At 38.2% G+C, this 27,374-nt stretch overlaps 1 protein-coding gene across 3 annotated transcripts in view; it reads left to right on the forward strand.

Annotated features, from left to right (window-relative positions):
* AKAP6 (A-kinase anchoring protein 6) overlaps positions 1–27,374 on the forward strand; it is a 636,231-nt gene that overhangs the window by 352,384 nt on the left and 256,473 nt on the right. For all 3 annotated transcript variants that reach the window (XM_073010910.1, XM_073010912.1, XM_073010911.1), the window contains one exon: positions 14,698–14,820. In XM_073010910.1, coding sequence (XP_072867011.1) covers positions 14,698–14,820 — 123 coding nt within the window. The remainder of the gene's footprint in view (positions 1–14,697; positions 14,821–27,374) is intronic.

Here is a 27,374-nt window from a genome sequence, read left to right on the forward strand (position 1 = left end):
AGCGAGACTCCAGATAGATAGATAGATAGATAGATAGATAGATAGATAGATAGAGAAAGTTTCAGGCTGAATTCTGTAGTGCAGTAATCACATTCACCTCACAAAGTTTCATTAAAGCTATTTTCTTTATCCTATCCTTATTACATCTAAAGTTTTATATTGTTTGGTGCATGCCATTGTATTTAAAAGACTATTGGCCAAAGTCGTCTTAATAGAACGCAGGGTCCATGAAAAATCACATTTGTGCCCATTTCACTATCTAGACACACTTTTATACAAGGGAAACATGGCTGAGAAGAACTTCAAAAATACCCTTGCTCATGGTACCAAAAGGATGAATATTCAGAAAAGTAGTAGATGGAACTCCATAGTAAAGGAAAAGAAATATTCATAGTAAGAGATTTCTGGAGGAATGCATATTAATTGATGAGGGGGTTCTTTGGTGCTGGATGGTTGTGAAGCATGGTGACTACGAATGTGGGCTCTGGAGCCATATTGTGTAAACCATGTCTCAGCTTATCACCTGTGTTACAATACCTATGCTATTGTAAGCAGGTGACTTGACCTCTCTGTGCTCTAGTTTCCTCCTGCTAAGGAGAATTAAAAATCATATCTGCCACAGAGAGTCATGATTAAATGTCTTAAAATATGTAAAGAGCTCAAAATAGTACCTGGCATGTAGTAAGCACTCAATAAATGTTAGCCCTGGTGGTTGTTATTGTTCTTATTATTAGTACTGGGGGAGGGAAAGGGTCAGGTCTTAGCAGCTCCTTGTAAGGAGATGGCTGGTCTTTTGACATCAAATGCCACCACCTTGTTTTCTCCTTCCACCTTCAACCACCTTGGTTATTATGAAGCTTCAACCTCCTACACAACTCTCACTTACAATGGTTAAGGGTACCCTTCCCCCTTCGTGAGACCTGTGATGGCCACCCCAGATTCCTGCACCCTCTTCTCTGTAAGACTTTGCCTTGTCTTCCTGCCTTGTCAGATGATTCTTGAATTGTATTAGGGATAATTCTCCTCTAAGTGGCCCAATAATTTTAGTTAATGTACTTCTTTGACATCTTAGGAAGTTTATATAGGGAAATTTATGCTACGAATGTGTGTTCAGACAAATACAAACAACATTCTAATTTATAATATTGTCACACAACAACCTTATGAGTAATATATACTTATTTATTCATAATTGGTATTTATACATACAGTTGTTCATCAGTATCCATGGGGGATTTGTTCCAAGACCCCCTGTGGATACCAAAATCAATGATGCTGAAATCCCTTATATAAAATGTATAGTATTTGCATATAACCTACACACCTTGTGTATGCTTTAAATCATCTCTAGATTACTTGTAATATGTAATATAATGTAAATGGCATGTAGATAGTTATGCTGTATTGTTTAGAGAATAATGACAAGAAGAAAAAGTCTATACATGTTTAGTACAGATGTCACCATCCATTTTAAAGAAAATATTTTGAATCCAAGCTTGGTTGAATTTATGAATGTAGAACCCACAGATATAACCCTCCATATCTGGAGGGCCGACTGTATTTGTAATATATATTTATAATTATATGCTTATAAATAATAATTCTTACAGAACTCTTTAACTAGAGGTAGATTCATTACAGTGTATTAAGGCATGAAAAAGGAAGGGCCTGTAATAGGTTTTGAACTGTCCCTCAAACCCCTGACTGCTAAATATGCAAAGATTAAGAAAGTGTATTGGAAAGGCAGCAATAGATTGGGATGATTTGTTGGGAGAGGAGCATTTGAGCTTGATCTTGAAGGATATAGTGAATGGAGTAGAAGGCATTGGGAGAATATGTGGAAGACTCCAAAGATCAGTTCCCTGTCTAACTGGAAGAGAGGCAAGTTGTCTCAATGTCTCAGGCTTTGAAGGAAGCTCTATATGCAAGAACCTCAGATGTTAACAGTCAGAAGGCATGAAGAATCATTCAGCTCAATGCCCTCATTTTACAAGTAGAATCTGTCTCTCCCACCCCACAGTGCTTGCTGTTAGAACATCCTGTCTCCTGGTTATTACCAGATCTTTCAAGCTTGTCACAAAGTGGCATCAAATACTTTCTTTCCTAAGATCGACACTAAATGTTTCCAGTGCTCTGCAGCTGTTGGCTCTTTATCTTTCTATCCTTGAGAGACTTTGAGGAGATCTCTTTTCTCTGAATTCTGTTTATGTTTAAAGAGTTTCACAGTTGATTTTGAGGCACAAACAGTGTCAGGATCATTGAGACAGACAACAGAATGAAGGACAGAGTGAAGAAAGCTGAGTGCATTGCACTCTTGGGCCTCATAATGTAGATGACACAAGTGGATCTTTCCTTTACATACTGTTCCTAGGCTATCTCATCTATGCCCATGGTCTTTAGTACACCCTGTATGTTGCTTTCTCTGACTAGATCTTGCTGTAGTGTTCCAGGCTTATATAACTAACTGTCTTATTAGATGCTTCAACTGATTAAGTTGAGAAACCGAATTCATGATATATAATATCATGTTCATGATCTTCCTGCAGACTATTTTTCCTTCTGAATTTTGTATTTCCTCTTTCAGGAAATGGTACCTCCAACCAAAAGAGAAAGTTGGCAGTCATCCCAGATTCTAACATCTTTCTCATCATCCATCAGATCCAATTAGTCCTGTCCATTCTACCTTTGAGTACTCTCTATAACCTAGCAGAACCTAGTTCTGCCCATGTCCACTGAGCTGCTTTAGTTTAGCCTGATCAACTTCTTCAGAGTGCTATAGCAGCCTTTTAACTGGCTTCTCTGCTCTCAGTCTTTCAACTGGCAATCATTTCCCACACTGCAGCCAGAGCGAGTCTTCTAAGAAGCCAATCAGATTCTCCCACTCTCTGCATCAAAACTTTAATGACCATTCCATTGTCTTTAGGATAAAATACAAACTACAGAGCATGTTGTATGTGGCCTAGCTCCTGGCCAGACTCTGCAACCTCATTTCTAAGTGTTTCGTATTTGTCTCTTGAGTGTTCGTTAGCTAGGCTCAGCTACTTAGAGTTCTCAGAATAAGGTGTTCTCTCGGGCTTCATTTTAGGAATGTCATTCTCTGCTCCTCTTAGTCCCCTCTATTCTTTTTCTGAATCACTTAAACTTATCTGTCAGGGCTCAATTTCCTGTGATTTCCTCCAGGAAGTCCCCCTTGATGCCCAAAGAGTGAGTTAAATGTCTTTTCAATGGCTCCTGAGCACTTGGTATGATCTACAGCAAGAGGTTCTCTCAGTATGGTCTTGGCACCTCGAGGGGCTTTCACGACCCTTTCAGGGGGTCCACAAGGTCAAAGCTATTATCATATCAATACTGAATGTTATTTGCCTTTTTCACTCTCATTCTGTGTATAGCAGAGTTTTCCAGAAGCTCCATAACGTGATATTGTGATAGATTAAATGCAGAAGTAGAAATAGAAATCCAGCCATATTCTATTAAGCCAGACATTCATAAGTTTTGCATACATCTAAAATCATGCCATTCTTTTCACTGTTTTTGAAAATGTTCTTTTTAATAATATATTTATGTTAATATATATTATTATTTTTAATGTATTAAAAATATGTATTAATATTTTTAAATTGCTGAAATGAATATTGATAAAGCCCAAAGAAGCAAAAGCTTTCTGGGGATCTCAATAATTCTTAATAGGAGACTCGAGATTAAAAGTTCAAGAACCGTGAGTCTGCATTATCATACATCTCATACTTTATGGTGCTCTGAACTCTTTAATAGAATAATCTGGGTTATGTATATGTGAGTCCCAAGGGCCTAATACAATTTCTAGTACTAGTAAACTCTCATAAATGGTTTTTGAATAAACAGCTTAATACACACATCTATATGTACTCATACACATGGAGTTTGAACAAAAAAAGGCAATTTAATCCTTACTTCAGCTGGCCTAATGCTATCCAATAGTGTACGCAATTTGCTAAGCCAATAGTACTTTGAAGTTTTACATTATTCTTAAAAACTCTAGTTCTGTCCCTTTTTTCGATCTCTGGAAATCTTTTCTAAAAGATGTCTATGAAAACTTTAAAAATGAACAATTAGGTCTCTGTACTTGATTACACAACACATAAGTTCTTCTGGCTCAGCTACCTACTGGTGAGTGAATGTTATCTGTCAAGTACTTAACCTTTTTTTTTCCCTTAGAGACAGAGTCTTGCTCTGTCACCCAGGCTAGAGAGCAGTAGTGAATCAGAGCTCCTGCAGCCTGCAACTCCTGGGCTCAAGCAATCCTTCCACCTCAGCTTCCGGAATAGCTGGACTACAGGTGCACACCACTCTGCCAAGCAAATGTTTTATTTTTTGTAGAGATAGGGTCTCACTATATTGCCCAGATTGGTCTCAAGTTCCTGGACTCAAATGACCTTCCTGCTTTGGCCTTCCAAAGTGCTGGGATGGTAGGCACGAGCCACCGTGCCCAGCCTACTTACCTTTTCTGAGCATCAGATTCCTCATCTGTGAAATGGAGGGAGCTTTGAACTAGATAAATTCTAAGAGCCTTTTGAAAATTGGGTCTGTGCTTCTAATCTCTATGGGAACTCTTCTTTCTCCTTTACTCACTTCCAAGCAGATGTGTTTAGATAATACTGTTTTTCTGTCTTCTTGGTACTCAACTACAATAGTTGAGTTGTTAGCATTTACTGACTTGCCACCCTGAAGCTCTCTGGTAGAAAGTGGGTCATAGCATTTTCTTGCTCATTCAGTATAATGAACTCTTCACATGGAATTCCAATTTTTTTTCTAAAAATAGTAACTTTGTTATTACTGAATAATAATTTTGTTATCTATTCCCTGGAGGAAATTTAGAATACTTAGATAAATAACTCAACAATCACATGTAATCTTTTGAATAATCTTAGTATTCTGCAAATACTCCCATCAAGCCACACTCACTCTTGTTCCAGATATTTGATGTGCAAGGAGTTCTTACTAATCAGGAAAGTATTTAGAACTAATCCAAGCAAGGAATAAAACAACATTTTCAGGTCTGTACTTCAGTGTCAAGGAGTCAGCCCTTTTCACTAAAACTTGATAGACATGTCCAGAAATGTTTATTTAAAGTGATTGATTAGCCGTAACAAGGCTGGAGGAGACTTTGAACAATAGAAAAAAGAAAGGAACAATGAGCAAGTGGAAAAAAGAGGAGAAGTGGGGGAAGAGAGGAGAGGAGTGGGGAACAAAAGAGGGGAGGGGCTGGAGAACAGGGAAGAGAAAAAAAGAGGCAAAAGAGAAACAATAGTCAAGGAAGAAAGAAAAGAAAAGGCTGAAAAGAGAGAGCACAGAGTATAGGAAAAATGATCTAAAATAGGGCTCTGATAGGAATTACTGAACTATGTGGCAAGAGCTGGGGTTCTCAGAGAAGCTTGGAAAATAGGAGTGAACAACAGAGAATGTGACTGTCCTTGGTTTTCTCTCTATGGACTTTGCGGGAACAAATCTGGTTAGAGAGAGAATATAGGACAGTAGTCCAGAGCTTAGACCCTGGAACAAAACTATTTAATAACCACTTAATAGCTATATGACCTTAAATAAATTACATAACTTCTCTATGCCTTAGCCTCTTCAGCTGTACAATGGGGAAATTTGACTTTTCAATAACTTCACAAGTTATTAGAAGAATAGCTGGTGGATAGTACCTAAATGTTAAGTATTGTTAATTATAATACTAGATATGAAAAACCTACAATTAAACCATTAAACTGTCATAATCCTAAATTCTAAGTTATGGGTATCTCAGGTACTCATTTGAGACTTAAAGGCAGTTAAAGACGGTCTGATCTGCTTATCCAGTGCCTCTGGAGGATTGGGGGTGCTTGAAGCAAGGTCTCACCTAGAGGAAGTCTGCCAAGCTTTGGGGCAGTCATACTACCTGAATGAGAGGTCTCCAGCTTCATACCTGACAATGTTGGGAACTTGTAAGTGTTTGATCTTGTCTGTGCTTCAGTTTCCTCCCTATAAAATGGAGAGTGCAGTAATATTGTATCATAGGGTTGTTGTAAGGATTATGTAAGTGCCTGGTGTGTTGTAAGTGCTCAATATTAACCTATTGTTTGTTCCAGTTTATTCCCAATTTTTTATTCATATCTATTTTTATTAGACTTTGATAACATGCATTCCAATCTTGCTTTGCCCTTAGAATGATTGGTAATTTCTTTTTATGAACCTATAGGGAGCAACTGAAGTCAAAATCTCTAGATTTGTTAGATGAAACCCTTTCCCATCATAAGAGTTAGGAATCTTTCTGGGTTCTTCTTTTCCCAGTTGAAGCCACTATAAATAAATAGTATTTGAAGAAACTGTGGATTCAGCATTATATTCCTTCTACATGTTGCTGAGTTCAGAATAGAACATCCCACCTGGGTAGCTTTAGATAATACCATTCCATGCCATTTTGCTCTTTCTTTCCCACTGACAGTTTTTACCTTAATTCTGGAACAATTTTATCAGGAATATTTTTATATTCTAAAGCCTTCTCATTTGACCTTTAGAAAAGAAGCTAAATATTTCATTAGGCATTTCAGTATTTGAGTTTTCTTGGTGGTGTCAGAGTGAACACTGACTGAAGCCATTTTATTTTCTCTTCAATCTTTGTTCTAAAAGCATACACTGTCTCTCCTCTTCTGTCAATTACTCATACTGTGTTGGATTTTCTAGGTAGGAATGTGAGTATATAAGTGAGGTAGTAGAGTCCAAAGCACAACTTTTAACTCTCTAGCACTTTGTCTTGAGCCCCTGGACCTAGGTGGCACATTAAGTATATAGTTAGTTGATTGGGAAAGGTAAATTGCATTTTAGTGCTGTTATGCAAAAATCTAAATCTAGTCATTTTATGTAGAAACTATATGTATAAAGAATTATGTACAAAAACAGAAGATTAAATATATATGTTGGTAAATATGTATGTAAAAATCTCAGTGCATAATTATGCTTCTAAATAAAGTTCTAATTTTACTTACTTTTCTAAATAAAGTTCTAATTTTACTTAGAGCCTAAACAAACCTTTACTGTGGATAAGAGGATCATGATGTCCTTTAGCTGTTACTTTTTGGTAGCCCCATTGCTGATGTAAAGATAGGCTCCAAAGAATGTGGCCTGTTTTGAAAAATTAAGTCAGATTTTCCTGAAACTTGTGACAATTAGTAGAGAAACGTGATCCCCTCCAGATCCACTGGTCGGGTGGCAGGGTGGTGAAATTCTTGCTAACCTGCAGGTTCAGATGCTGCCCCTCATGCTGTCTCATTTACCATGTGAGGTGAAAGCCATGACTCTCTCTTCTAAATGCCCAGAGCAGTTGCTGCCACCCCCTATATTGTGACTGTGTGGGGAATTTTTTTTTTTTGAGACAGAGTCTCACTCTGTCACCAAACTGGAGTGCAATGGAGCGATCTTGGCTCACTGCAAGCTCCACCTCCCAGATTCAAGTGACTCTCATGCCTCAGCCTCCCGAGTAGCTGGGATTATAGGCACACGCCACCACACCCAGCTAATTTTTGTATTTTTTTTTTTTTTTTATAGAGACGGGGTTTCACCATGTTGGCCAGGATGGTCTCTATCTCCTGACCTCGTGATCTACCCACCTTGGCCTCCCACAGCGCTGGGATTATAGGCGTGAGCCACTGCGCCCGGCCTGCGTGGGAACTTTTAAAATCCAACTCATGGATCATCCATCTCACTGTACTACGTGTAGTACAGCGCTGTAGACTTAGTAAATAATAAAAAATTGTCGAGTCAATGAGATAAAAGATCAAATTGGAACTTTTATTAATTAGGAATGATTTTTTAAAGAATCATTTATCAAGCCCTTGTTTTACATCAGGATTTAAACTGTATTTTTCCTATAGTCCTCATGTAACCCCCTGTTGATTGTTAATGTCCCTGTCTTACAGATGAAGAAACTAAGGTTCAGAGACATTAAGTCGTTCATTCAGTTTATACCTAAACTAAATGAATCAAATTCAGTTTTGTCTGGCTATAGCAACTGTTCTCTTAACATTATCTACACTGGCTCATGGTAAGCACTTTTTCCCCTCTTTTAATATACCCTCCCGTGTCCCCCCAGATTAGTCCTCATTTAGTTCTTCTCTTCTAATTCCTGCAAAGGACATAGTTAAGCTGTTAAATCAGCTGACTGTTCATGATTTCATGTGGTGCCAGTGAGGCTCGCTGTATTCAGGTACTGAGTTTGCCACCTTCTGGCTGTAGGGTGTCGGGCAGACTTCCTTACCTCTTGGGCCTCACTCTTCTCATCTGTAAAATGGGGAGACTCTTGTACCCACCTCATAGGGCCATTATGAGACTTAAATGATCTATTTGTACAAAATACTTAAAACAGGTTCTGGCACATGATGAGTACCATCTGAGGGTTATTTGTTTCAGCTTGAATTGTCCAGATGAGAGCATAATAGTTTAAAAGATTCAACAGCAGATGCTGATTTTTTTTTTTTTTTGAAATATAGTGAACTAGGCCAGGTGTAATGGCTCATGCCTGTAATACCTTTGCTCTGGGAGACCAAACTGGAAGGAACAGTTGAGGCCAGGAATTTGAGACCAGCCTGTGCAACATAGTGAGACCCCGTCTCTACAAGAATGAATGAATGAATGAATGAATGAATGAATGAATAAATAAATAAATAATCTGGGTGTGATGGCACACACCTGTAGTCCCAGTTACTCAGGTGACTGAGGTAGGAGAATTCCTTGGGCTCAGGAGTTGGAGGTTGCAGTGATCTATGATCATGTCACTGCACTCTAGCCTTATCTCTAGAGAGACCTTGTCTCAAAAAAAAAAAAAAAAAAAAAAAAAAAAAAAACGAATAAATAAATAAATACATAAAATGTAATGAAAATAGTTCACTTTTTTGATACTCTTCAGCATGTTTCTGTGTGGAGGCAGCTAAGTTGATCTAGACTGGGTCAGACATCACACCTAATTTCTCTGTCCACGAATAGATATGAATTCCTCTGAGGATGAACACACACATTCACATACACTTCCAAACAGCAAATACCAAAAGGAATTAGCAGTTCAGAAAGGTGGCTCAACTGCCTTCTGAGAACTAAGGGCCATCTCCTCTGTGATTAAACTGAGTCAAGCCCATCTGTAACTGAGCACTGGTAGAATGGGCTCATTCAAACATGTAACTCCCTTAAATTTTTCATTTAAATTTTCTGTGCATTAGAAATGAACTTTACAGTAATCTTTGCTTTCTAAAAATAAGTGTGTTTCTTGTTAAGTATTTAGTCTTATCACAAATTCTGTTTTAGAAAAAAACAACAGAAAATAGTGAATGAGAAGGGTAAGAGACTTAGGACTCAGGGAATTTTATCTCAAACTTTAAAACTGGGAATAAATGCTACTTCTCCATTACCTGGATCTGATAACTTGCCTGCAGGAACGCTGTTTCTAGAGGGTGGTGTGGTACTGTGGGAGGAATAGACTTTGGAGTGAGATCCATGTTCAAATCCCAAGTCACTTACCTTCTCTGACCCTCAGTTTCCTCATCTGTAAAATGACCATAATCAACACCATCTCGAAGAGTTGTGATAACACAGCATTTACTTCCTGCTGTATACTTCCCCTTTTGTCTTGTAGAGATAGAATTTTCCACTTTATTTTAGTCTATAATTAATCCCATTAAAAAATCATCCCTAGACTTTCAATTCCACAAGGCAGGGGCCATATCTTGTTTTCCACTGTGCAGTTGTTCCCTGGCCTCACATATGACACAAGGAAGGCCCTCCTTTTTATTCTAGCTCCATATGACAGCCTTGCCAGAGGGCAAAGGTAACCACCAAGACAGTTTATATTTAACCAAACAAGGCTTGTTGTAGAGGAGAAAGAGTTAGGAAAAGAAATAATGAGTATTCTTAACTTGTTGGGAGAGTGTAGCACTTCGCAAGATTTGACTGTAAGTGTTCACTGTGAAAATAATCTTCAAGTGTATTTTAGCCAGCCAAAGCCTCTAGCAAATTATTTTCCACAAACCAGTGAGTATACATTTGCATGTACTTTCACTGTGCATCTTAGTCTTTAAAGAGATTGATGTTTTAGAAAGTTTAAAAGTAAGTTTTCACCCTCACGAAGGAACTTTCACAATACAAATGATTTGGGAGTAGCAGGTATGCTGACAACCAATGGTAGGAGGGCCAACCACTGTTCCATTTTCTCCCAGGTTTGATGACCAGGATTTCTTCTGGGGGTTGAATCCTGGCTTGGTGCCAAACAAGGGTCTACAGACTCTCAAAGCCTGTATAAAATAGGAGTATGACAAAGATTCACTCAGAAGGAAACAATCAATCCGTGAGAGTGGGCAGGAGTACAGATCTTGTGGACTAGGTCACCCTCCATGTGCTCCTGGACAGCTTGTCAGGGAGGCAAAGAAAAGTAATGGAAGAAGCAGCAGAAAGGGACGATAAGGACACTGGTAGAAAATAACAGGACACTGAACAGATACAGCAGCAGGAGTTTGAACAATGAAGGCTAAAATGTAGCCTTTCAAAGGTTTGTAATTCAGCCTGTGGCAGAGAGTAGAATATGCATGAAATGTACTTTTCATGTAGTGGCATTGGATTATGTCATGAAGAAAATCTGATTTTTATAGTCCTCTGACTTTCTAGAGAAGTAAATTTGAATTTGGAATATTAGAAACACACACAGGTAGGCCAATACTAAGAATGAGAGCAAACTTGGATACAGACATAATTCTGATACAGATATAATAATTTCACAATATCCAGGAGAGTGTCTCAACTCTTTGTTTATTGTAAAATTCTTTTTGACTATTAAAATTACTTGAATTCAGGGCTTAGACGTTTTTTATGTTCTGCTGAAATTTTTGCCACAATGATATTTATCTTTGTATTCTCAATAATGTCTAGCAGTGTGCTTTTTTGCACATAGAAGGCACTTAATAAACATTTGTTAAATGAATGAATAAATGATCAATATTTGTTGCATTAGGATTTGATCTGTTTCAAAATAATTTTTAAAATATTTTTTCTATTTTCCTATGTCATCCTTGTTTTCTTTCATTCACACCACAAAGATGCCAGCAGAACTCCTGAAAATGGGCATCAAATATTTGTTGTGTGTGTCCGAATGTGACCACATCTGCACATCCGCATGGTCTGTGTATAGAGTGGCACTTTCTTGGTCTTTCTAAGCACATCTCATCACGGGGGGAGAGTACCTAGTACACTGTCCACTATACACAGAAACCTGGTGATAGTACACAGATAGAGGGGGCTGAGTGAGGTGGAAAAAGAGCATGTGATAAATGTATCATGAATTGAATGGACTCCAGTTTTGCTTGCTTTCATGATTTCTGTTTGTATTCTTGAGGCTACACATAGAAGCAGGAAGGGAGGTGGAAAGCTAGATCTCCCTAAAGGGAAGGGGTGCTTAGCTTTTATTATAAGTTAGGAATACTGGGATTTCTCAGGTTTCTATTGTGAGTGATGAAACTTTTTAGTGTTGGCAAGAAAAGAGTTAGGAAATGTACAACAAATAAAAAGTTGTGAGGATGGGATATAATTCAGAAGAAACCCAGAGAGAATCCTTGAGAGGATTCCTGTTTCCCCTATAGCAGACAGCCTTGTTTTGCTATCTGACTGGGATACACAGAGGTGCCATCCAGAAATGTTCATCCAGGACCAATGGGTTTTGTCTAATCTGCATCTCACAGATTTCAGCTAACTATGTAATCATGGTTCTGTTAGGAAGCCTGACACATTGTTTAGTACTCTTCGGCTAAGACTAACCTTTTATGATGAAGCAGCCATGCACTCATATACACACACAGGTTATTGTTTGTTTGTTTTTGAAGGGGAGAAGATCATGAATGGTTTATAACTAATTACCTTTCAAATAATGTCTTTAACTATTTATCTTCTTGGATTTAACCACTTGTTCACTAAATAGTATACTTTCTGACTTAATTTTCTCCCCAAACCAATTTATATACACAGATATAACAACACAATTCTAAATACAACAGTAAAAACTATTTAATGCTGTAAGTACTATAAAGTACTATTTTCATCTCCCATTTATAAACCATCTAAATTCTACTTTTCTGACTAGCATCCACAGATGACAGACAATACTTCTGTAAGTCCATCTGGTCAGCAAAGGGTCTCTTAAGTTTTCACCAAAATTTTAATTATGAGAGTATCGAGAATTAGGACTGGAGTTCTAACAGACTCTGCCCTTACTTCTGCTCACAGGTTTATTGTACACATCTGAAGGGATCTGTGGTAAACATCAAGTCAGATATGAACCTGTGAAATATTCTGAGCCCTAGGTAGGAGTTTGGGAAATAACATTTTGAACAGATGGGACACTACTGAGAAGATTGAGCTTGAATAAGTGTAACTTCTACATTAAAAGAGTCAAGTAGGCCGGGCGCGGTGGCTCAAGCCTGTAATCCCAGCACTTTGGGAGGCCGAGACAGGCGGATCGTGAGGTCAGGAGATCGAGACCATCCTGGCTAACCCGGTGAAACCCCGTCTCTACTAAAAAATACAAAAAAACTAGCTGGGTGAGGTGGCGGGCGCCTGTAGTCCCAACTGCTCAGAAGGCTAAGGCAGGAGAATGGCGTGAACCTGGGAGGCAGAGCTTGCAGTGAGCTGAGATCCAGCCACTGCACTCCAGCCTGGGCGACAGAGCGAGACTCCGTCTCAAAAAAAAAAAAAAAGAGTCAAGTATTTGGGAGGAAATGAAAAGCAAAGCAACTCTCAAACTTATGCAAATGCAGGAAAGGCAGAAGAACAGACAAACTGATACCCTAAAGATAGGAGAAGGGGCAAAATGAATGATCTTGCAGGGATTCTTGGCATTTGGAAAGAGTTGCAATATGAGAAAATTAGATAAAAAGGCTGAGTTTGGTAGATCACCAGAAAATTCACTTAGTAAGGGAATACATTGTATGAAATTTATGAAACCTTCTCTGTTGGACATATTTTCACCTCACCTGGAAGCAAATCTTCTGAGTGATGACCAACAGAAACCTTAATGATATTATCAATCAGTTTAGGGTTGGAGTCTAGGACTGGAGGCATGTTAAACTACCATATAGTTCCCAGCTCAGCCAATTGCAATTGTATAGGTTTCAGTTTGTGATTATGATGTCTCTAAGATGGTATTTCTCATTAGTTTTATCAAATCTAACTGATTGGGATAGATTTTCGAAGGAATATAATTGAGAAATCTTGCATTTGTGAAATCTGGTTGTGATATGTGTCCCTGGGTGTGACTGTCCTTGGAAACTTGGTACAATAGAGAGATTTTCAATAGGGAAAGCTTTTGGAAGCATGTATGAATATGGGAAATCATATGATATGTCACTATGTGGGATGATAGACTGAGCTCTATCTACACAGGTTGGCAACATACCAGAGCATAACAGTATGGTATGATCTGACTCTATGGGACTCTGTGCCCACATCTCTGCTTTGTCCCCCTCTAATAAACAATTTGTGTTCCTGAGTGTTATTTGTCCTTTTACTTACCACTCTCCACAATTCCATTTTCTCTTTTTCTCATTTTTTTTTTTTGAGGTAATCTAATTGCTTCAATTAAAGGGTTATGAATCTTAAAATATTATCTAGGAAAAACCCTAATGGCAAAGCCTAGTTTGTGAGAGGCATTATAAAAAATATTTACTTTTACCTCTTTCCACTTCAGTCTCAGGATATCCTCAGTTAAGCCTTAAAAATATTAATCAAGATTATTTGAAAGGCAAATTTGAACAATGGGTTAAGTTTAATAGGGAAATGGCATCTCAACCCATTCCTATGTGTGGAAGCCTGCCCTTGCTCCTTATGACCTCCAGGTGGTGCTGTTTACCCAGACGTGGAAAGCAGGAGCCCAGCCCCATTTCTTTCACTTAGGTTTGCAGTTGGGCTTTCATATTTTCAAAATATTTTCTGTTTCTACAGATGTATTCTTTTAAATGGTCAATAAAATTTTATAACCACTATTTGAAAAATTACAAGATTATTGTGATTTGTGCTTCCTAGCCAAGAATATATCTTTATGTCTGTACATACCCGAAGCCAAGTATTTATGTTTGTTCGTTGGTCCCACTTTCTACGCTTCCTTCCTTTGTAGCATACAGGCTTAGACACAGACATTTGGGCTGTGGACAGAACTCGTCCAAGGACCTGTAAATACTTATGTAATTTTAAAATATATTTCTAGTTCAGCTATGGCAACTGAACTCCACAGGCTTCTGAGTGAAGAACACCATCTTTACAGGAATGCTTTTATCCCCCAAAGCCAATGAGCGTTCCTAGCAGACCTGACCTGATTTTTTGGCAGGGGGATGCTTGTCAGACACCAGAAATGTTTTGATGTTTTGAGGCATCCATACAGTGACACCCCCCAATCCAATCTAAATTCCTCAGAAAAGTGATCCTAGAGAAAAACTGAGAGGGAAGCATTGACAATTTCTTTCCCATTTTGATAAGACTTCGGGTCCAGAAATAGTGGAAATTCCATTACAGCAATGATGAGACTAGGATAGGAGTGTGGTGGGATGGATTTGATCACGGATAAAGTTTGGAACGTTTAATATTGGCTTTTTACAGAATAACCAACTAACATGCCTTTCTTGCCCCCTTTTTCCCCCTTTTCTTTCCTCTCACAAGGGGTTTGTAAACAAACTGGATGAATTCATTCAATGGTTAAATGAAGCCATGGAAACTACAGAGAATTGGACTCCCCCTAAAGCAGAGATGGATGGCCTTAAACTGTATCTGGAGACACACTTGGTAGGCAAGATTGTGTTGTTCTTGCTGTCAATAATCAAAGGATTTTAATGTACTGCTTGTTTGTTTATAGGAAATATCAATTTTATTTATCAAAGATTACTGTATGTCAATGAAACCAAGTTTTAATGGGTCACAGAAGCTGCAAATTTACAGACATTTCAAGTAATACCATGAAACCTAAATAATCTCTATTTCAAGCTACCTTTTCAAAGATTTTTCTGAAAGGATAAGTGATTATTTAAAAATACCTTAGAAAATTTTATTATACCCTTGTTCTCTAAAGGAACAACTGAACGTTTTCCCTTTCTTAAAAAACAAATAAATGAAAAATGATTTTGATAACCATTCTAAGCTTTCTAGAATTCTTGTAAAATTAACGAACCTCTCATTATCAAGAGGGTCTACATTATCTGTTCTACACTGGGTTATTTTAATAAAATATTTAAAATGATGATCTCCATCATTTTTGCTGCTATGTGGGTTTTTCAGCATATAATTAATACAACTGTCATTACACTCATCCCTGTGCATAGAGAAAACCATAGAGGGGAAGTGGAAAACACTCAGATAAATTTGCTTCTGAATATGTTAAAAGCAAGAATTATAGACTGGGGGACATTCGATGAACCTCATGAGGTTTTTACTGAATGCTTCAAATGGCCGATATCAATTATGAAGGGGTGGAAACCAAGTAGTGGAGTGTGATAAAGCATGAAGAAAAAGCACGTGTCATAGGAAATGAAAATTCAAGCTGTAAGGATCTCATCTTTATTCCTTTCACTGATAGCATAAAATTGACAAAGGCAATGAACATGAATCCTTGGGTGCCCAACTGTGGGGTTGAGTTTCTGCCCCTCTTACACACTCAGAATTTGGATTGAATAAACATTATGTGGGAGTCCTACATGTATGCGAGTTTGCAGGGTTCCACAACTGTTATTCTCTATGATGTTAAGTGAGAGAGAGAAGGGAGAGATGGAGAGGGAGAAAAGAGGGGAAAGAGAGAATGTTTCAGGTTTTGGTGTTTGTGTTTTGCAGCATGTTTTATAACAGAAAAATAGCCTTAAAATCCTATTGCGGCATGCAAATAGCCTTGCAGATGATAAAGAATGACAAAACTGTGGTAGAGGATGAGTGTATTGCTTCCCTTTTTCGATACCTGAGTCGATGGTGTGTAAAAATGCCAGTGACCCTAACCACCTCTCTTGTACATGGGTTTTTACATACTGTCCTTAGTACTCATTTCCCTGTTGAGTAGAGTTTCAATTTTTTTTAAAAGAGGGCATTTCATAATAGCAAGATAAAGATATTCAGTGCTTTATAATGTAAATTGTATTAATTAGAATGTCAACTTTTCACTGGCATTGTTCTGACAGAAATTCTAATCTGTGTTTAAACAGGAGTATATGAACTTTATTTCACATTAAGTGTGCTGTCTTACTTTCTCTTGACTTAATATTTTATGGAAAACACACATTTAGTTTTTGAGGTCCCAGAGGGCACAAGGGCATTGAGAGCGCTTTAACTCTAGATTATTTATTGAAAGCCAGGCTAGGAGAGTATGAACCCAAGGTCCCTTTTCCCCTTTGGAGGTTGAATAATATGGCCCCTTTGTAACCAACGAGCACTCTCTTTCTCAAATACAGTATTACAGGGTTTCTTACTTGGCATCCTTATGTTAGCCTCTACTTCCTTCTAGCCCAATGCAGTTCACTAGAGCTTTTTGTGATGATGGAATATTCTATATTGCCCTCTCCTATATGGGGGCCACTAACTACATGTGTCTGTTGTGCATTTGAAATGTGGCTAATGCAACCGAAGAAATGAATTTTTAATTTTACTTGACTTATATTTAAATTTAAATTGCCACAGTGACTAGTGACTTCTGTATTCTCTCTAGCCTTACAAATTGCAGAGCTTTTTTACAGGTGACCATAATGAACTGCAATATCTGTACCTGCCTCATAATGACATTTTCATCCCAAAATGTGAAACTTATTCTCCAGTTTGCTGTGGGTCACCAGTATAAAGATCCACAGCAAAGAGTCCTTCTTAATGTATTTATTTCTTAAAAGAATCTTCTTGTTTCTGCCTAATGATCAACACTTTCTTGGATGAGTTTTCTCTACTATCCCATGTCTGATTATATTAATTGGAATAGAGATATCATAGAACATCTTCTTTATTTCTACCTGGCAAATAGTGAGGGACTTTGATCTCCAGACCTGTTGACTGGATGTTAAATTACAGTCTCCAATTTCACTTCCAAAATCATGAATAATAATGTCTAACAGTTACTGAAGACCTAGTGTGTGTGGATTGCTACTGAATGATACTCTTAAAGTGCAATCAAGCATTATACTCAATGCTGTGTCTGTTACCTTAGATACAGCCTGTGACTCAAACATTTTTCAATCAAATTCTTAGTTTTTCTTTTTCCACATAAGTCTATATTGTCCTCCTGATCGCTATTGTCATTTTTTATTGTATTTCTTTACTGTCATGCTGACAGTGAAGTTATTCTTCTCAACCTTCCCATAAAAGAAAATGTATGAGTAAGCCTAGAGATTTGTATTCCTTAGTTAACCCTGCATAAACCATTATTGCTTTTTAATGAGGGGGCAAGTGGTACTTGCAAGATTTTATCCAGTAGTAGAGGTAGCTACACAAGTTTCTTTAGACATCTCTGTAGATTCTATATTTGACATTAAATCAACAGATGTGCAAGCCTCTAGGGTCTGAGTCTCCCCTGGTTTATTAATGTGTTAGACTAGCTGGTACCCTCCAATATTTATTATAAAGAAAAATATAAAAATCATACTTAAAGTTGTATGTTTACATTTTGATACTTAATTAAATTATTTTCCATGATGGTAACCAAGGGTTTTCACCAACACAAATCAATTAAAGCTTTATAATACCTTTGTGAGAGATATGAAGGAGCTTTATTTTAACTGTAAGAAACACTGTGAAATTACGATGATACATCAATGATTTTCCATGATAATTAATCATCTGCTTGCAACCTGGATGCTCCTTTCAAAAATACAATTCCTACCTTCTTAGAAAATGACATTTTCAGGAAAATGTTATTCTGGAAAGGTATTTTGCAAGTGTTGAACATTCCCTCTTCTTTGAAAACCACTTTAAGATAGAATTGTATAGGTATGTTCTTGGACAGACTTCTTTCTCCCTCTCCCTTCTCTCACCTCTGTCTTCTTCCTGCCACTTAAAAAAAACCGGCTTTATTGAGGTATAATTGACATATAATAAATTACACATTTTAAAGTATAGTGGTCCCTTTTATTCATGGTGAGTATGTTCCAAGCCGCACATTGGGTGTCTAAAACCTCGGATAGCACCACAACCATGTATACTGTGTCTTTGATCTGATAACCTGGATGATTACTAAGTGGCTAATGGGCAGGTGGCATATACAGCATGGAGATGCTGGACAGAGGGATGATTCATGCCCTAGGTGGGACACAGCAGGATGGTGCAAGATTTCACCACACAACTCAGAACGGCGTGTAATTTAAAACTTACGAGTTGTTTATGTCTGGAACTTTGCATTTATATTTTCAGACTATGGTTAACCACAGGTAACTGAAACTGAAGAAAGCAAAACCATGCATAAAGGGGACTACTGTGTACAATTTTATGAGTTTTGACAATCTGGCAAATAAATATATATACCCATGAAACAATCACTGTAATTAAGATAGTGAACATACTTATCACCCGAAAGCTTCTTCATGACACTTTGTAATTCTTCCCTCCTACCCCTCCCTGGCCTCTACTCCATCCCTAACCAATCCTTGATCTGCTTTATGGCACTATTAGATTAGTTTGCATTTCCTAGGATTTTATATAAATTGAACAAAACAATGTGTACTTTTTTTGGTCTGTCTTCTTTCATTCAGCATACTTATTTTGGGATATGTTATGTTGTTTCATGTATCAATTATTAATTCCCTTGTATTGCTGAGAGGTAGTCTATTGTATGGATGTACCACAATTTGTTCTATCCATTCACCTGTTGATGGACATTTAAGCTGTTTTCCCTACCACCTTTTTTATTGCCTCAAGAACCAGAGTTACTAAAAGCTGTATTTGAGTAGAAGCATAATAAATAGAAGCATAGTGAATAACTATCATAAATAGTTCTTGGGTAACTAGTTGTTTTTTTTTTTTTTTCCATTTAAGACATTTTATAGTATCTTTAGAATTAGAATGCTTAAGAGTAAAGCAGCAGAGCAGGTCAGCACTTTCACCCTTTAGAGATTTTATTTCATATCCATTTGCTCCTGAAATGGTAACTCTGATTCTCCAAATTGTTATGCATACCTAATTCATCAAATGTAATCATTCTCAGGGAGACAAACCAGCACTTCTTTTATCTGCAGCCAATCAGTATATTCAATAATAATAAGTGAAGTCAAACCAATACCAGACAGCTGTGCAAGATGTAGGAAAAACAATCAACCACAAGGGCCTGGCTTAAGCTTAGGAAGTATAGTTGCGTAGATAGCACCATGTTATTTTGGACACACATCAACCAACCACGTAGAAATAGCCTTGGAGAAACAAGATTCTTAATTCAATTTGATAAATGAGGAGTGTGGGGGAAAATGGTGACTGTGAACCGTGTGTGTATGTGTGTGTGTATAACATGACTGTAACTGTGTGTGCCAGGCTAGGAATTTAGGTGCTAGGAATACATGATGAATGAGCTTGGTTTCTTTCTTTAAGGGATTTTCAGTCTAAGAGAGGTAACGATAGATTATATGTAGTAATCTGTAGACCCATAAATGACTAATAATTTTAATCAGTAAACTTCTTGTAGGATAAGCAAAGTATTCTTAGGAGTAAAGAGAAAAAATTTATGGGTTCTTTCTGGAGGTAGGGAACATTCAAAGAGGTAATTTGACATAGACCTCAAAGGCCATATATAATTTTGTTAGGGAAGGGAGGATGGGAGATGGGAGGAAACTTTATAAGCATAGTAAGAGAGGTATGGTGAGCCACGTGGTGTAGCTGAGACTAGGTTGGAGTCTCACAGGTTGGGGCTGGGTGGTAAAGGAGTTTGAATGTCTTTTTAACGGATTAAACTTTTCTCTGAGGGCAATGGGGACTCACTGAAGGTCCGGTTTTGTTTTAAAACAGGAGAATAATATGAATCAACCGTAAATTTGATGGGGGTAGGGTCAGTCTGCATGGATTAACTGGATGAGGTTCGTGGCTTAGGTGAGAGAATCTCTGTGCGTGAAAGAAAATGGATTTGGGTATAGTATTTGAAGGGTATGCTGGTACAGGCAAGCTTTTATCAGTTTTTTGAATTGTGTTTAAATTTAAAAATTAAAGAAAGGGAGTAAAAGGTTAAAGTCAAGAGTAAGTCCTCTTTTTACTCGTGTTCCCATTGATTCTTCTCCCTCGAGGCAACCAATGTTCCTTGTTTTGTTATATCATTTCTGATTTATTTCAGGTATTTAGAAACAGGCCGGCCGCAGTGGCTAATGCCTGTAATCCTAGCATTTTGGGAGGCCGAGGCGGGGGATCACTTGAGGCTAGGAGTTTGAGACCAGCCTGACCAATATGGTGAAACTTCATCTCTACAAAAACACAAAAATGAGCTGGGTGTGGTGGCGCATGTCTATAGTCCCAGCTACTCAGGAGGCTGAGGCATGAGAATTTCTTGAACCTGGAAGGCAGAGGTTGCAGAGGTTGAGCTGACATTGCGTCACTGCACTCTAGCCTGGGCCACTGAGGGAGACTGTCTCAAAAAGCACAAACAAATATATCTATGTACTTAACTTTGTTCCTGTAGTTTCTATTAGTAATAATTCAAAGTCAATAAATATAAAACAACTTCATCCTTTTGGATGGCTGCATAGAATTCTTACAAATACGCCATAATTTATATAACCAATTCTTTGTGATGGAAATTTAGGTTGTTTACAGTCTTTTTCTATTATAAATGATGCTTTAGTGAATATTCTTGGAAATTCATCATGTTGGATACTGTAAGTATATCCTTAGAATGAATACCATTCATGTGAAATTTCTAGGTCAAGGTTAAGCACGTTTAAATTTTTAATGTGTTACCAAACTGTCCTTGATAGAGATTTTACCAGTTTATACTGAACAATGCATGAGAGTGCCTATTTCTGCACATTCTTGCTATCAGAGTATGTTATTACATTTGTTGAACTTTGTCCCTCTGATAGTTACAGATGGCATCTTACTGTAGTTTAGTTTGTATTTCTTGTATTTTAACTGGCATTGAAAATCTCTGCATGTTTTTAGGATTCATCTGTATTTCCTTTTTGAGAACTATCTTTAAAATTCTTAGCCTGTTTTTCTGTTGGTCATTGGTTTTTTACTTCAGGATTTATCGGGGCTTTTTATATATTAAGGCAATTAGTCTCTTCTCTGTGAATAGGAAATTTTAAAAATGTATTCTGGGGTTCTCTTGTAAAAGCATATGGATATCTCAACAGTTTGAGGAATCAAAGGTTAGGCAGACATGGAGGGCCAGGCTGATAAGCATGTAACAGGTTTCTACTATGGGGCAAAATCACATTTGGATTTCAATTCTGGAAAGACCAGTGTGTTCTAGGGAGTTTGCTTACTTAGACTTGGAAGGAACAAGCTTAAGATCAGGGTAGTTAGAATCAAATGAGTGGGTTAAAGGATGTTGGAGTAATGAGAGAAATGGTGGATCAGGGTGGGGGTAGTTAAGAATAGAGAAGAGGGAATAGATTCAAGAAAGAGGAACAGATTAGAGAGACACGTCAGCAGTTCTCTTTTTGAGGCTCACTCTTTTCTAGTCAGAAATCTCATGACCAACATGCTTTGTCTGTCCTAGTTTCCCCTAAGGCTATAGCATAGGATGGCCCACTGCTCTACAGCTGGGCAAGACTTGAGTGTAGTGAAGGATGCGGAATTGCTGAGAGCTTCTCTTTCTGTGTATCAGGGGTACATGCAAAAGGTGGAGCAAACAGTCTTTTATACAACTTCTATAATTATGGAACTTTGCTTAAAGAAAAACATTAAATTATACTCACTGGAAAAAAATTCAAATTGTGTTAAACAGCATAAAATTAAAAGTAAAAAGTCTTACCCTCCCTTGGGTAACCAATGTAAATAGTTCTATATATTTTTGAACCTTTTTATGGAAAAATGCATACACTTTAAGGATTATTTAATTCATATTATGCATGCTGTTCAACAACTTGCTTTTTGTATCTAAATATGTCATAGATACACTTCTATCAGTATATGAAGATCTGGTGCACATTTTAGCAGCTCCTTAATATTTTATTGTGTGGATATGCCATAGTTTATTTAATCATTTCCATGATGATGGGCATTCGAACTGCCTTCTTATTTATACTTTTGCAAATAATACTCAATGAACTTTATTTTAACACCAATTGAGAGTTTCCTCCTTGTCCCATCAGTGTCTGCCTATAGCAGCAATTCAGAGAGTCTCTGTAATAAATCTGTCACACTCCAGGGACAGCTGTTTCTCTAAGTCCTGAAAAATGAGTGGGATTTGTGTGTGTATGAGTTTTGAGGCCATGTTTATAGCAGTAGACTTTTAAAACATACCTTCCTGAACTTTGTTATTCCTCTTAAGATTGGTGCCTGCAATTTTAGGTGACTGTCACATGGTGGCACAGAAGCACCAAACTCCTGCAGACAGTGCTTACAGTCTTGGAGTCCATGAAGGGTTTGAAAATGTTTCCTTATTGTGTCATTATACTAAATACTTATAAAAATAGATTCAATTTAAAGTGTCTAACAAAATTCTAAATAAAGATATATGCATGCATTTATCATCTGTATTTCTTTAGATCTTCATGTTATATCATGTTTCTGATTAAACAGCTTTCATTTGTCTCATAAGAAAAACCAGTATACTTCTTACAGAGATTTTAGCCATACAAGAAAATTTCCCCAAATACTTTCAGCCGTTTTTCTCTTGCTTGCCCTCCTGTCTCTACCTCTGCTCCATTTTTCATTGCTTGAAGTTAAGAGATGACAGGGTTTTCTTTTTCCCACTTCCTGGTGCCCATCTTTCCCAGCATCTCCATGGGTAGCCAATGCCCCAGCAAGTTAAGCTTCACAAGACCAGCAGCTGTCATTTGGCTGTGCTGCTCAGCTCATGAGAGCAGTGGATCAAACTTCAAAAGCACGAGCTATGAGAGTTTCACTGGACTGCCCCCACCTCCCTCAGCCTTGATGAACAGGCTGGTGGCCTTACAGGGGCTTTGACGTCCCATTTGCTTGTCCCCCTTGATTCCCACCAGTTTAAGGGTAGTCGCAGATAGTTTAGTGGGAACTGGCAACATTCTTCTCTTTGGGGGACTTGGAATACCACTTAATTCCCAGCCTTGAGTTTCTTCCTTTGGTGGCACAGGGATGGAAGGGTCTTTCAGAAATTTATAGCATGCAGGCATTTTGAGGTTGGTGTGTGGGAATGGTAGTGTAGGAGGCTCATTTTGGACATATGAAAATCTTGGACTACATTCCTTTACTCATGTAACTCTAACTTTGTGTGCATCTAGGAGACAAATAGTGTTATCTTCCCTTCTCTGTTAAATAGGACTCCTGCACTGTTTCAAGCACCTGGGAATGTGCTTTTGCCTGTCTCAGTTTAAGGACTTTTGGGCCATAATACCCAGTACTTATTGTTTTGAAAATTGTTAGTGCCCAGACATTTTACTAATTTATTCTTTATTTTTCTCTTTAGGAAATAATGACTGTTTTTAATTAGAATGTCAGGGAAACACTGCATTTATTAAGCACTTCCTATTTACGGCAGTATTATACTAAGCATTGAAGAGAAGGTTTACAGACAAGCCTCACACTATAAGGGTCCATGCACAGGCTGAAGGACACCGTGCATGGCTGAGAGACTCACATGAGCCGGAGTGTGGTCACCTACCATCTCTCTCCATGTGTAGATTCATGAGCTTATCCTACTTCTCTACTGCATTACGTGGAATTTTGGAATCTTGAAATAATTCACCTGATGTAAATAATATGAAGTTAAACTTCCAGATCTTTACATTAGCCAGAAAAATGCCTATTATGTATCTATAGGGTTGTTGTGAAGGTGAAATAAGCATGTTTTATGTGAGGATGAGGATGCTTTTATCATTTGGGGGAATCTTCCTTGGAGACCCAAGAACATTTGGCGTGAGAAGCTTGGGTGTTCTTAGATGAGCTGAAATTCTCCCTGCCCACCCTCCCCTCAGCTGTTGTCTTGATGCTGTCACCTACTTGAGGGACGGCTTTTGTCTCTGTGGTGTCTCCCCCAACTCCCAGCCTTGCACATGCATGATAGGTATTAAAAGTATCTGCTAAGGCCGGGCGCACTGGCTCACAGTGGTTGCAGTGAGCCAAGATTGCACCACTGCACTCCAGCCTGGGCGGCTGAGCAAGACTCCGTCTCAGAAACAAACAAACAAAAACAAAACAAAACAAAAAACAAACAAAATCTGCTAAGTGAATGAATGAGCATTTATAAAAGCAGTGTTAGAATCACTGTGGGCAACAGATTCTAACGAATGTTATAAATCATCAAACGATAACTGAGCATGTCTGCAAGTTATTTCCTCTACCATTTACAAATCAAAATGGACTTGTCACAGGACTTTCTAGGTATTGTTTGGTATATTTGTGACAAGAAAAACATCTACAGAGGGAAAAATAGGAATGTTTTCTTCTGTTTTCAGGATGCAATTTATCGCCTTTGGCAAAAAACACCAGGAATGTTTTCTCAGATAAAATGTTAACTCAGATATTTGAATGTTTTTTAATTTCAGAGGTAAATGTTACTGTTTCAAAATATGAAGACAGTTTGACTAGACAGGATGTTAATGACTTGACATTACAAAATTTATTAAATTTATTTTTAAAGTGGTTTAGTTCCCCCTCTCAGATGCATGAAGCATATGGGAGTTGGAATAGATCTGCCCCAGGCTGCCAAACAAATTTTTAATGGAACTGGAGTCCTTCAGGGATTGTCCTAAATCCACATAATATTCTTAAGTCCTGGTGTTTGCACTGGGACCTGTATATTAGCAGCTGTACGTGTGAATAATATACTTATATCAATCCATCACTCTCGTGAATCCACATCTGTAGGGGCTGCTGCACATCAATTATTCCACCTCAGGGAGTAGAGAAATATTTGGGCCAGCATTGACCTCCTTTTCAATCAGGGCCTCCAAGCAGTGTGTTCTGGAAGTCAAATGGTCCCTTTAGACAGAACCTCTGTTTGGGAATCCATTTGGCCTAATGTGGCCATGCTGGGAAGTGAATGTGATTACCTGTGTAAGGTGTGGAGATGGCATCCAGAGACGCAAATGAAAATTCTGTCACTTGAAGCCACCGTCAACATTCAGGATCTCTCCCATCTATCTAATTCTTGCATAACATATTAGCCAGTCTATCAGAAAAGAACATCAGCTTCAGTAAGATGCATCTACTTTGCACCAAAAAAAAAAAAAAAAAAAAAAAAAAATACTGTTTGTTTGAAATATATTGTAACTTGTTTGAAGAGTTAAATTCACTTTCAAATTCTTGGAAATGTTTTTATTGTCTGAGGTTTCAGGAAGAAACTCCTCAGGAAGAAGGAGGATTTTTTGTCTTCATATCTCAGTGTCTTCTCTCTTTTTTTTTTTCCAAAAGGAAAACAAAGATTTTATAATGCTTATCTTTTTGATCAAAAACCTGGAACATCTTTCTCAAGAGTACAGAGTTCTTTTTTTTTTTTTTAAAGCTTCTACTTTTATACCTAGAGGTGTGTTACAGATTGTCATAACTGATAAATCAATGACAAATGCAGCCACTTCATTTTGTTGGGGAAATAGACAATTGTGGTAGCGGCTGACCATTTATTTAATTATGTGGTAAGTACCACATGATGAGAGGGCAAAGTTAATTGATGATTTGGGCTATCTCAGCCAGGGTACAGTTTACATGGCAATTACGCTGGGATCATCTAACTGTAATTGGCAAGTAATTTTGTAAGTGAAGGAACATGACAGCTCATTTACATGGTGTTCACTGAGTAAAATTTGGGGACATTTATCAACTACTTCCAAGTGAAGAGTGATTGTACCAGGGTCTCCCAAAATGCCACAAGCTGTTTAAAAGCTACGTGGGGAGATTTGTGGTACAAATCTCCATGCACTCATTTCCCTGAACATTTGTTAGTTATGTGCTGTGTGCCAGGCACTGTCCTAGACACTGAGGATACAAAAATGAGTAAAATAAAGAGTTCTACTCTCAAGGAACTCTTGTATGCAAAACAGACACATCAATAATTTTAACACAACGTAGTAAGTGAAGGTTTGAACTCTGCACAAGTACCGTGGGTGCCAAGGGTGGGGAAACCAGTTGGGTCGAAGATGGTCAGGGAGAGCTTGCTAGAGAAGGTCACACCTGAGATGAATCTTAAAGGATGCGCAGGGCTTTTCAAGGGGAAGAGCTTGCCAGGCGGAAGTGCCAGCCAGAGTAGAATCGGAGTAGCAAGACAGCTGGTGTGAACTGGAAACTTTAAGTAATCCAGGCACATTTCAAGGCAGATATGTGGCCTGTGAAGTTGAGTTGGCTGGTATCTCAGAGGGCCCTGTAGGTCATGCTCAGGGCCTGGATCTTATTCTCCACCCTGGCAAGCCATTGGAGAGTCTTAATGTCAGAGTTGTTTTGTAGGAAGGTCATTTTGCATAATAAAACCACTTGCATTATTGCAATATGCCAGGCTCCGTTCTGCATGTATCAAGGCATTTCATCCTCACAACAACCCTATGAAGTGGGCATTAACATTTCCCATCACCTATAGATGAAGTAACTGAGTACACAGAGGTTGGCCAAAGCTACACAGTGGGCGATGGAGGAGCCAGGATTTGAACCCAGGCTGTCCAGTTCCAGAGCCCTTGCTTGTCAACAGTCCCGTTCTATACCATGTCATAATTCCCTTGACACAGCTGACTGCAATTCCTTGTTTACGTAGTGTCCCCCACCTCCACCCCAGCACACGTACGTGCGCGCGCACACACACACACACACATGACTGTGAGTTCTGTGAGAGCAGGGACCATGTCTGTCTTGTTTATAGCCATATCCTTCAAGCTTAAGACACCACCTGCACCTTCATAGGCATACAACAAATAAGGAGTAAGTCTAGTTTTGAGGAGGGCTGTGATTCAAGTTAACCTGGCAAGGGATGACGATGAAAGCCTTAATCTAAGGCAGTGTTAGTCAATATGGAGAGATGAAGAAGCGGAAATAAATGGTCAGGGCTTGCTGATTGATTGGATGTGTGGATTTTGTTGGAATATTCTCACAGTGCTTCTGATTTCCAACCCATACACTGGAGGGATGACTTGGCAAAAGAATGTGAAGCAGTGGGAAGCTTACACTGTTCTTCACAGAGTTCTTAAATTCCTGAGAAGAAATGTTGCGGACTCAGGATGAGACCTTAGAAGAGACTTCCCTTGAGGTGGTTAAAAATAGAAGGGACACATCTGCCTGGG

The sequence above is a fragment of the Chlorocebus sabaeus genome, chromosome 24 (assembly GCF_047675955.1).
Source record: "Chlorocebus sabaeus isolate Y175 chromosome 24, mChlSab1.0.hap1, whole genome shotgun sequence".
NCBI classification, from domain to species: Eukaryota; Metazoa; Chordata; class Mammalia; order Primates; family Cercopithecidae; genus Chlorocebus; species Chlorocebus sabaeus.